The sequence below is a fragment of the Drosophila mojavensis genome, unplaced genomic scaffold (assembly GCF_018153725.1).
Source record: "Drosophila mojavensis isolate 15081-1352.22 unplaced genomic scaffold, ASM1815372v1 contig_74, whole genome shotgun sequence".
NCBI classification, from domain to species: domain Eukaryota; kingdom Metazoa; phylum Arthropoda; class Insecta; order Diptera; family Drosophilidae; genus Drosophila; species Drosophila mojavensis.
In genome coordinates this window covers 5,886,793-5,899,612 of record NW_025318899.1, presented here as the reverse complement: position 1 = coordinate 5,899,612, position 12,820 = coordinate 5,886,793, and the positions used below count along the sequence as shown (strand labels likewise).

Here is a 12,820-nt window from a genome sequence, read left to right as displayed (position 1 = left end):
GAGTTGATCTTTGATTGACTGTAACTTGATCAGATGTAGTTTGATTACGAGGTTACCTTCTTGAACTTTGAATTTAATATTCTGAGCATTCTGGAAACCCCTTTAGCCCACAAATGAGAACACATTGATCGAGTTTTATGTTTTTGAACAATGTTCATATTTGTTTATTAATCATTATGAATTAATTTATTTATTTCTTCAGTTATTTCATTATAATTTGTATTATATATACTTTTGGTTTTTTTTTGTTTTGTTTTTGGTTTTGTGTGTGTGTGTTTTTTTTTGTTGCTCTAGAGCCGTTTTGTTTTGCCATTGTTTTTTAAACTTATGTACCATTATCTTAACTTATAATGCCATTATTTAAATTGTTTTCATTTCGCTTTTAAAATCATGTTTTATTATAGTTTATATTTATTCATTTATTTATATATATATATATATATACGCATGCATAATTTTGATGTCGTTTATGCTTACGCCGATTTTAAACAGCTTGAATGGAATTTTTGCTTTTCTCTCTGCTTCTTCTTCTGCTACTGTCTTCCACCTGTAACACCTGTTCACAGATCTGAGAACTCGTTATCAAAATTCTTCTGTTCTTCTGCTGGGAAAATAGGTTTGAAATGTTCTTTTGCTAAAGTTCTCATTTTCATTTCTTTTTTTTGAATACATATTTGACTTGATATTCTCTGTGTGTGTTAAAAACTTTTACAATTTATTGTTGTTCGAGTGTGTGAAGTGTGTCCGTGTGTGTGTGTGTGTAATAGGCAATAATTGCCAATTTTGAATGTTCCTCCTGCCTCTTCTTCTTCTGGCTGTTGTGTGCAAGGGTCCTTATAAATAATTGAATTACTTTAACCATCGGCTTTGTTGCTTTTTTATATGCTTAACATTATTGAATTTAACTATATGTTTATTTGTTTGTTCTTGGTTATATAACTATTATATAAATATATATATATATTGTATACGATGTACATATACATATACATATATATTTATATAGATATACAATTTTGCTTTATATATATATATATATTATATATATGTATGTATATATGGGCATATATTTTTGCGTTCGTATGAAGTTTCTGTTTGCCTTTTTTATTTCTTCATATATATTTGCATATATATATATATACATACTTGTCGTAAATATACAAATTCGTTACCGGATTTCTTTATAGAAATGAAAAAATTGTTTTTCTCTTTAAATTCTCGTTATGCTTTCTATTTATGTGTATGGCTTTTCGCACGCTTTGTTTTCTCTTTATAAATTATTTTAAATTTTTATTATAATTTTTACCTTGTATAGTTTGCTGTAAGTGTATATAGTACTGTACCAGTTGTCGCATAGCTATTACACTGTCCTACACACATGTACCATATATGTATACATACACACATTGGCAACGCCGCTCTATTACATTCTCAATCATCACTCGATGCCCAAATGTGTCCAGCTGGGACTTAGTATCTAGACTAAATTTCCTTTACTTTTCTTTTCTTCCCTTTTATTTTATTTTTTTTTAAAGTATACGCATTCCGGATCCAGTGTGTGTTTGAGTGTATGTGTTTTTCTAATTGATTTTCCATCCATTTCTTAATTACTTTTACTTACATAGTAGAATACTTACAAACTGTCTTACGCTTTATTAACGCGTTTTATATAAATGTATCTTCATTTCTGTTGAATTTTGGGATTTTCTTCATACATATATATATATATGTATATATATATAATTTTTAAGATTCCTTCGACTTGTGTATAAAGTATTAAAATGATTTCATTTTTGCTGGTTACGCATTTGTAAATACAATTTTAACTTCACTGCCGTCCTTTGTCTTTATCTTTATCTTAAACATTTCTCATGTATTTCATAATTGTTTTTTTTTCTTTTCATTTTTTTTTTGTATATATTAATATATATATTTTTTGTTTTTTTCGTATAGTATAGTGTAAAATATATAAGAGATATTGTCAATATAGTAAAGGTGTTTTTGTCAGCAGGAGTACCAACTGCAAACTGACATATTCCTGGGGGGAATTTCTTACTTATAGCAAAAATAGTCAAGTGATCGTTCGTATGTAGGTTCTTTTGTATGCAATTCTTTACCAAGTATGTGTGAGTATGTGTATATGTGTATGTGAGTGGTTGTGTGTGTATGTGTGTGCGTGTGTATGTACATATGAATGTGTATATAAAAAAAAACTGAATTACGAAATGTTGTGACAATAATTGATTGCTATCATATAAAAGCATTGTCTTGCGCCGCTCTATGCGATTCTCAGCGTTTGGTATGCTTGTAGGTGTGTGAGTGTGCTTGTGTTTGTTGCATATGGTAAAAAGAAACATCGCTAGACATTTGTTTCAATTTGTATCCCGTTCATATCTCGTATATTTTTGTTGTCGATTTACTCATACACATAATTAGAACTGATATGTTTATATAAGACAATAGAATAATAATAATCATAATAATCATAATCATAATGATAATCAAGAGAGCTAAGAGCATTAAACGGAAAGTAAGTCGTATATAAGTAGCTACCAAGAACTTTTACACATTTGTCTTCTGTCTTTTCGTAATTGTATTTTTCTTCATATTTTATGTTACTTTTTTTTGTTTTTTTCATTTAAAACTATTTTACATATTACTTTTTGTGTTCTTCTTCCATACTGTTTCTCCTTTTTCGTGAAGCACAAAATTGACTTTTGACTCAAAAAACGGCGTTTTTGGCTTAAAGTTAAAAAATCTTTTACGGCATGTACTTATGTATTTTTGTTTTTGTTTTTATATTTGTTTATACATATTATTCTCCTCTTAGGCTCTCTCTCTCTCTTTCTCTAGAGACTTTTACTCTTTGTTTATATTATTCTCAAATTTAAAGCTTTTGCGCCTGCGCCGTCAAGTTTTCCTGTTCACGTTGACGACGCCTTCAGTAGAAAAATAATGAAAAATGTTATTTTTTTTTTTTTTTATCAATTTTTTTTTCATGTTTTATTTTTGTTTAAAAAAATGTGTTTGCTTGTCTTTTTTGTTGCTCTTTGTGTTTGTTTGTTGTTTATTTTACTGTAACATTTTTTGTTTTGTTTTGTTTTTCATTTTTTTCATCTAATTGACTGAAATTGATTTTGTTACAAGGACGCATTTCATGTTGGTTGTTGTTGTTGTTGTTGCTTTTGTTGATCCGGTTTACCAATAGAGTGTTGTGCATGAAGTTGTTTGTTGTAGTTGTAGTTGTAGTTGTTAATGTTGTAGTTGTAGTTTTTCTTGTAGCTTGTCTTCAGATTTGCTTTTAACAATATAGAGCAGTTCTACAAATAATATCGTATAAAGCATTTTCTTCTACACATAACGAACGTTAACAGGGAAAATGCTAGAAAAAATTCAACAGTACGCTTAAAGCTGATTTTGTTTTTGTTTTACTTATTTACTTCGCACATCAACATCGGGTTGTTTGCATCGTACTATATAAGTATATATATATATAACCGATAACACTTTCAACAATCAGTCCATGGACGCATTGCTAAAAGCCTTTCGGATCGAGTTCGATATTTGTGTTGTTGTTTTTATTTTATCGGTTTATCGACTTAGAACATAGAAAAATTTACTAGCTGACCGCACTTTGGGCCAGCAAAGATGTTGCCTACTCAATTTTCTTAGTTTTGTTTTGTTGTTTTTTTTTGTTTTGGTTTTGGCATAGCTGCCTAGAAATGATTTCTTATGGGCTTGGGTAGCGATTTCGATTAATCAAAATCCCCAAATCGATAAACGAGATTTAGTTACTACAATGTGTGTGCTGCTTCTTCATCTTCATCATCTAGGACAGTCCAAAAAATGTTTACAAGTAATTTACAATATGCATATATAATATTTTGTTGTGTGTGAGAGAGAGAAGCATTTCAACTTCTTCTTCTTCTTCAATAATATGAAATGTATATATATATATATTTTTTTTTTTTTTTTTTTTGTGTTTTTTTGTATATATATTTTAATTGTATATATATTTATGTATATTTATATATTGGTGTATATTTAATGTATTCAAGTTTTTGTTGTTGTTTTTTTTTTTCAAACTTACTTAGCTTCTTCCCCCACTGCTTCTTGTTGTGGTTCTGCTTCATCAGTTTGTTGTTGTTTTGAATTATTGCTTTTAGAACGTGTCTTAAAAATATATTTATTTATTTATAATTTTATACGCATATGCCTTATATATATACTATATATGTATATATAATATAACATTATACGGCTCTGCCTCTCTGCCTCTCTGCCTCGGCAATGCTTCTTCCTTCCGCTTTTTTTTAGCTTCTCGATATTCAATTTCTCTGTCCCGAATTTCGACAGAATTCGACATTTTTTTTTTAGTTTTTGTTTCTTATTTTTTTATTTATGTTTTTTTTTGTCCTTTTTTAACAAATAGTTTTAGTTTAGCGTTAAAGTAACCATTGCCTTGACTCCCTTGCAGATTGTATGTATGTATGTATATGTCTACACACATACGTATACATAAGTAAAATGTGTGTGTGTATGCTTGTGTCTTCTTCTTCTTCATCAGCACTTAAGATATAGATCTCGTCATACTGGATTGCCTCAAGCCGATTCAGTTATATATTATAATATATATATATATATGTAATTTAGCAGCTTACTTTCGCCTATCTAAAAATGGGTTTCTCTTTCTATTTTTTTGATTATTCATATATTTATATATATACATATGTATATATATTAATGTATTACTTGTGAACCAAAGTGTTGCGAATCCATATCTAAAAAGTATCCAACTACCTGAACACCCATACCATTTCAATTGTCTGTCTGTCTGTCTGTGTGTTCTTATTGTTTCTTCTGTGTTTCTCTGGCTTTTTCTTATTATTTGTTGTCAACATTATAAACGCTATAACTATATTTGTTGTTATTTGTAATCTTCTGCTTTTGTATATGTCTATATTTATATCGTATTTGTTTGGTTTTCTCTGTTGTTCTTGTATGTTTTCTTTCTGATCCCGAGACTTTAACTGGCAAAGTCCAGGCGAGCGTTGGTTTGACAATTTGGCAAAAAAGTTATGAAAGGAACATATTGTATTTTGCTGCTTCTCAGATTCCTCCTCCTCTTCCCGTTAGCTTCTTTCACTTCTGTGAGTAATGCTAAAATCTCAGACAGACCAAAAAAAGCGCAATATATTGTATTAATTGTGTTTTCTTCTTCTTCTTCTTCTACTTTTTCTTAATTGTTGTCAGTTAGTTTTTGTTGTTGTTCCAATAATTGAATATCATATATATATATGCATATATATACATACACACATATACATATACACATATATATTGTTGTATATAAATATATTTTTCTATGACGCCTTCCATCCTCCTCTCTCTCTAGTCTTTTTCACTATCCTGTCGTCCTGCCAGTCTCGTCATCCTGGAGACTCGAGACATGAGACTAGAAAAATTAATTGCACATAATGTGGCCTGCTTTTATTGAATATGTATGTATGTGTGCGTGTTCCTTTTGTCCTTGGAACAGCACTACATATACATTTTTTATTTATTTATATATATTACTTTTTGTTTTTGTTTTTTACCCATGTTCAACTGGCTTTTCTTAGTTGTAATTGTCTTTTTTTTTTTTTCGTTTTGTTTTATAAATATTTTATTTACTTAAATGTAATATATATGCTGTATGTATAATAGTTCATTATTATATTTGCATATGCGCTTAGATTGTAATTTGTTTAAGTTTTATGTTTTGTTTTGATTCATCAGTTGTATGTGTGAGTGTGTGTGTGTGTGTGTGTGTGTTTAGCAAATAAATTGATTTATGCCTCGAGTTATGCGAAATTCAATCTCTCAATTGCGCTCATAATGAATGCGATTTTTACTTTTCTTTTCTTTTCTCATCTTCTTCTTCTTCTTTTTTAACATATTTGTCTAACTAACCATATGAATTTGTTATTAATGAACACAAAAGAGTTTGCAAGTTAAAAACGAAACACACATTTGATTTAACAAATTATAGTTGAGCTGCTTCAACTCAGTTTTCTCTTCTTCTGCTTCTTCTTTTGGCCAATAAACTTTTGTTTTGGATTGTACTTTAAAATAAATTCATAATTCATAATTTGCGTCTAAATATATTCATTATATTTTTGATTTTTGATTTAGCAACGAGAAGAACTGAAATATTTATATACTTATATACAGAGTATATAATATATATATATACGGACAGATATATCTTATCGATATAGAGACATCTTGCTCTCTCTCTCTGTCCTTATATATATTTATAGAGAGATATATCTGATACATATAGAGACATCTCTCTCTCTCTCTCTCTCTCCCTCTCTATTTTTATATACTCTGTATTAGCAAATGTTGGGCATGCCCGACTTGCCTTAACAAATAAATTGCAAATTTTTGTTTTATCTTTTGATTTGTGTAATTCGTATTTTTGTCATCATCGTCTGCTTCATCGTTTGCTTTGTATATATTGCAGTTTGTACATATATATAATTATATATATGTGTATATATATATTTGTTTATCGACTTTTAACTTTAAAAGTTACAACTTAACTTTAAGCATAGCAATAATAATGTTAATAATCGTTTTACTTGTAATAATACGCAATTAAATAATAACATATTTCGCTATTATTGCAACATTTGTAACTTTATTTGTTTTGGTTTTTAGTTATTAATTAATATATTTTATTTTGTTTTTAATTTTTTTATTTTTATTTTTTTTCTTTTCTTTTTTGTTTTTTGGTTTCACTTAAAACTTTTCGGCTGCCGGGCAAAAAAATTGTTGCCTTGCGCCCGGTTTGGCCTTGGTGTGTGTGTGTATTGGTGTGTCTCTTGTGTGTGGGCGTGTGTGTGTGTGTTTGTGTGTGTAACGGGCACGCCTACTGGCAACGCCTTACTGCTGCTGCTGCTGCATTTCGTTTAATTTGCATTTTAAACGATTTTTGCTGCACGCGTTGCACAATTTTCTTTTTTGCCTTTCTGCTTGCTTATTTGATTATTTGTTAATATTGTTGTTGTTGTTGTTGTCATTAAATTAAAATTAAATTGTTTTTACGTTATAAATTGTATATGCATACAGGTGTATGCACATATATACACATACACATACATATGTATATATGTATATATATATGTGTCTGTGTAGTACATATACGTTAATTAATTAATTGTTGTGTGTGTGTAAGTGTGTGTGTGTGTGTGTTGGTGTGTGTATTTTCGGTTTATATCATACTTATTGCTGTGTTTTGCTTGGCTGCTTAACAGATTTTATTTTGCTTTGTGCACAAATTTATTACCATGCACAAGCTTAAATATATTATATATATATATGTGTGTGTGTGTGTGTGTGGGTGTGTGAGTTATATACGCAGCTTTACTTTATATATATATCTATATATATATATATATAAACAGTTACAGTTATTTTGCTGTTGTCAATTGTTGTTGCTTTTATTGCTGCTGCTGTTGCAGTTGTAGTTGTAGTTGTAGTTCTTGTTGTTGTTGTTGCTGGTGTTGCTGGTGTTGTTGTCATTGCGGTTGTTTCGGCGCCACCTTTATTTTTAATGGTATCCATTTGTAAATGCCGCAGGAATTAGTGGTCCCTGTAAATAGAACGTTTCGCATGGCACAAAACAAATACACACACAAAAAAATTATTCAAATAAAATGCATTCGGCGAGCAACAAATGCACACAGACATACGTATATAGGAAAGTTTTTTAACATTTATAGAATAGACATATATATATACATACACATAGATCAAATAGATGTATATATATATTTATAAGGTGAAAAGTATTTGAGATAGAAAACAAATTATTTAATTTATTTAGAAAATGTTTTTTTTTTTTTTTTTTTTTTTTGTAGACGAGAAATGTTAATTTGTAACTTGTGGCAAAGTTTTTCAATTTTCAAGTATAAGAAAATATATACTTACTTAGTATGTTAATTAATTTATTAAGAAGTATGACTATAAATAGTTTAAATAGATATAGATAAAAATGATTAAATAAGTAAATATAAATGATTAAAAATATTTTATTTATAGATCTTTTTAATAAATAAAAAAAATAGTTATATTAAATATTTAATATATTTCATACAAGGAACTTTTTACAAAATAATAAAATAAAAACATTTGACGTAAAAGTCTTCATAAAAACTTTGCCACAGGCTTCAGTAATGAATATGTGAGTGTCTGTGTGTGTGTGCGTGTGTCTATTATGATGGATGTTTGTTAGTATCAGCGCTTATATTAAATATTTTATATATAATACATATTGTATATAAATCATAATTGACCTAGAAAACTGTGCTTATAGAGTGACGTGCATAAAAATAGATTTTTTACTTAATTCTTTTTTTTTTTTAATTTGATTTTTTGACTAGGTTTTTTGTTAACGTAAATGTAATTGATATTGTTTTTATTTATTTTTCTATTTTGATAAAATATATAGTTTTGATTGATTAATAATTGAAATTGTTATTGGAAAATAAACACGCTGTAGTTTTGTTGGTGTGCCTACCTTGTGCAACTGCGTTTGTTATATAACTCATATTACTTTTTTCTCTCTTTTCGTTTTTTCTCTTTTATATATATTTGTGTATATATGTATATATATATTTTTCGATTTATATATATATAATTGTATATACTTTTTGCATTTGTTTTTGTTTTCTTGTTTTATTTTGCTTTCTTTTTTTTTTTGGATTTTGTTTTCTTTTTTATTTGGGTTATCAGTCTTTTTATATATTAGCCATCGCAAAGTTCAACGAATAAATCTGTACGAAATGAAAGAGAAATACATAGTACAATATATTTATGGGAGGTCAACGCAATAACTAAGTAGCTAAATTATTTCTATATATGTATATATATATTTTGCTTAAGTAATTTAATTCGATTGTGTTTAGGGGGCGGAGACGGCCATTCGTCGGCATCGATGAACGGCAACGGACAAAACACGCCCCCTTTCCGTTGCCCACTCCCCCCTACACGTCTATTGATAGTTGATTATCTCGTGGAGAGGCTCCTCGTACTTACCGGGCTGTAGTTCAATGGGGCACGGCTGACGGCTATGGGAAAGCCGGATGGCTGCGGACTGGTGGCCTGTACGTAGCCCACATTGTCGGCCCCGGCCGAGCTGTACATGTCAATGGTTGGTCCGGGCGAGTTGGTAGAGGGAAAGCCCTGCCGTGTGGCCGTGGTGGCGGCCGCTGCATGAGGCGAGGCCGACGGACCAAAGCTGTGGGCGGCAGCAGCAGCCGCCTGATAGTTGTTCATCACTGCAAGCAAAGGAGAGCGAGAATTCGATGAGATTTGGAAAGATAACTGAGATATACTTATGCATTAATATGGGAGATGAAAATGAATGGAGCTGAAGCACTTTGCTTATAACTTTCAATTGAATTGTAAGCCTATCAGGAATTGTATGAATCTATTGAAATAGGATATAGGGGAATGTCTATTGATGATTGAAATATGAAATGGTATGCGAAATAAACTCGCTATACGACAACCTATCGATAAGATTATGCATAAGCTATAGATCGCAGTATAAGTCTGTGAGGCCTGAGCTTGAATATAAGATTTAATTTGAATGATATTTTAAATAGAGGAACTATGAGCATACGTATCGTAAGCTGTTCATAATTGTATAGTCCATAATATGATATATAGTATATATATATATATAGAGTTGAGATTCCTATTGAAGTTTGTTAAGTGAAACGATGGAATTGAAACACTATAAGTTGCTGTAACAGTGGAAATGTGCGTCTATCAATGAGAGTATGCAGCTAACGGTATAGCAGATTTGTGTGGAATTTTTGTATACAGTGAAAAAGAAATGCAATGGAATTGAAACATAATGAATTGACGAGGTAGGCATGCGACATATATTCAATGAGTAAAAGTAGAGCTACTTTAAAGGAATTTATTATAATGCAAGAAATATGATCTATTTCTATTTAATATTTCAAAGGTGCCTTGAATTCCGTTCTCATAAAGCATTTAGTACTTTCACTAATGCCATTAAAATCTTATAGTCATTATAAACCAAAACTTTTGCAACTTACCTGACAAAGCCTGTGTTAGTAGTGGTGTATTATTGTTGGGGGTCAGCTGCCCATTGGTTAGATCAACTGCAAGTGGCAAAAGATTGCGAGAGTTGTACATTAAATGGGGGTCAAGTTAAATGAAAGATAACTAGTTAAGAGTTTGGGTACATAAAAAAGAAATACCTAGGAATATACATATATATATAGTTATGAAAGTCATCAACGACTGAGCTCTAAGTGGTATATAGGTATATATAAGAGAAATCAAACTTTTACGATTATAATTAGTATTAGGTAATGTAAGTTGTTTATCTTTTTCTTTGCGAATGTTGTAAGTGGAACAAACAAGTCAAACAAACTATTTAGTATATATATGTACGATTAACTAACGCTGCATTATAGAGTAAAGGAAAAACCCGAGGCCCACAAATCGAAATTCCACAACTAATGTTATTTAATGGAGCTATATATAGTATAGTTATAGATGTATGGGTACATAGAAGAGAACTACACGACAGAGCCAACTTGGAAGGCAGGTTATGAAAACACGAAAAAAGAAGAAGAAAATAACACAAAAAGTGTTTCTGCTGGGTTATTAAACGAATGTTGTTGTTGTGTTCCTATGAATGGTGGGCGGGCGGGAGTACGAGGAGGTGGAGCAGCACAGAAACGAAATACAGTTAGAACGCTTGGCTGCGGCGCACTTTGCTTTTTTGGGCGCTTTTACTGTTATCATTGTTGTTGCTGTTGTTGTTGTTGTTGTTGTCACGGTCACAGCTGCTGCAGCAAGTAAAAATACGCCAGCGCCAATATTGAAATGACAACAGAATGGGCATGGCCAAGGGGGTAGAGGGTGGGCAGTGGGAATGGGAGAATAGGAAACGGGTTGGGGCAGGAGGCATAGACAACATTGGGCTAAGAAGTAACGGGTTATGGCTAACGGATTACGGGCAAGGCGCATAGAGAGAGAGAGAGAGAGAGAGGAGGGGCGATGTGAGGTGGGGTTGGAATTGTAGCAGTTGCATTTCCTGCGGAAACACAAAAATTGATGTAACGTAACGTGACGTAACGTAACGAGGCGTGGCTATGCCAGACGTTTGCTTATGGTGCTCGTTGTGCGTGTTTTGTGTGTGTGTGCGTGCGCGTGTGTCTGTGCGTGTGCCTGTGCGTGTGTGTGTGTGTGGCGCCAATCAAGTTTGGCTTACGTTTAGTTTACGCTATTTTCATTTTCATTTTTTTCGGGATGTGGCGCAAAAGCTCTGAGCGCCATGTTGTTTTCATTAGCAACCGGGCAAAAGCTGCTGGCTATAGAGATAGAAATAGCGGTAACTGCCTTTTTCTAAATAAATAAGTTTTTACTTTCATCTATATATCTATGTTTTCTTTTTTTTTTTTTTTTTTTACAGTTGCAGTTGCAGTTGCTGTTGCCATTGCCGTTGTTGTTATGGGCTTCCGGCAGGAGCAGCTGGTATTTTTCGTAGTTGTTCAACTTGTGGTTTGGTAAACAACACTGTTTGTTGTTTAACAAGATGGCAGCGTTGTCAAAACTTGAACGATTTACCAACACTAAGGCAAGAGGAGGACAAAGTCGATGAGACACGCAAAAACGCAAAACATGAACTGATTAAAAACACATTTCAAGAGCTACGCTTAAATTAGGTGAATAACAAAAGAAATATGAATACAGAGAAACATAGAGAGAGAGAGAGAGAGAGAGATATAGAGATATATATAGTATGTATATGTTTACTTATGACTATAGATATATGAGCTATATAACTTTGCTCCATTTTCCAACACTACACAATTGGCTTTTAAATTAGTGTGGACTAAGACTAGTTGCTACATTAATTAGCTTAAATTTAGTTTACAAATACATTTCATTTTTTTTTTTGTGTTTGTTTTTGGTTTTTTGATTTTCTTGTATGAACTACTATTAGTTTAGTTATAGTTTCTAGATTGGTTAGAACTACACACACATATTTATATATGTATACTAACTAGAAGGTATGAGAATACATATGAGAGCTACTGTACTGCCGCCGCGCAAGCAGTTTACAATTTGAGTTTCAATTGCCCATAATTTAGTAATTTATTTATTTTTTGTTCACTAAGATTTCAGCTAAATATAATCAATTAACAAACTAACATTACATTTAATAATTGGAAAATGTGTTTGCGTACAAATATATATGTTTATAGAGAGAGAGAGATAGAGAGAGAGAGAGTATATATATATAAAGAGAGATTATGCTGTGGGATTATGCAGTTTTTGACCATTTTTAGCTGACCTTGTTGGCAGTTGTGGCGCATCTTCAGCTGCTTCTTCTTCTTCTTCATCAGTTACTGCTGCCTCTGCTGCATATTGCGCATACGCCTCGTTGATCCATTTGCTTGCTGCTTTTCGCTTTCAAACACTAATAAGTCTAAAGAGCTAAGGCTAAAAAATCATAAACTTGGCTTTGTTTTTTTTTTTTTGCGGATTTTATTTCCATTTTTTTGTGCATTTATTTAGTTAATAACTTTTTTTTTTTTTTTTTTTTTTGTTGCATAAGCAATTTCGAATTATGCGTTTGGCAAATTTTTGTTTCATCTTCTTGGTTTGCTTTTGTTTTTGGTTTGAAGCGTTTTCTTATAAATCACAGTATATACGTGTAAAATACATAGATATGCGTGTGTGTGTGTGAGTGTGTATGTGTGTTATATAAGTAGTTAGTTAT

General features: G+C 31.1%; 1 protein-coding gene across 3 annotated transcripts in view; it reads right to left on the bottom strand.

The window, feature by feature from the left end:
• Positions 1 to 7,535: 7,535 nt before the first annotated feature.
• The window catches only part of LOC6581521 (RNA-binding protein Musashi homolog Rbp6), a 194,521-nt gene continuing 189,236 nt past the window's right edge, over positions 7,536 to 12,820 (bottom strand). For 2 of the 3 annotated variants that reach the window (XM_015161890.3, XM_015161888.3), the window contains 3 exons: positions 10,119 to 10,184; positions 9,085 to 9,326; positions 7,536 to 7,639 (listed from right to left, as the gene is read on the bottom strand). In XM_015161890.3, the coding sequence (XP_015017376.1) occupies positions 7,598 to 7,639; positions 9,085 to 9,326; positions 10,119 to 10,184 (350 nt within the window). In that variant the 3' untranslated portion in view covers positions 7,536 to 7,597. Of the gene's footprint in view, positions 7,640 to 8,756; positions 8,823 to 9,084; positions 9,327 to 10,118; positions 10,185 to 12,820 lie in introns of those variants that run through there. The other variant, XM_002007213.4, reaches the window with a different exon arrangement.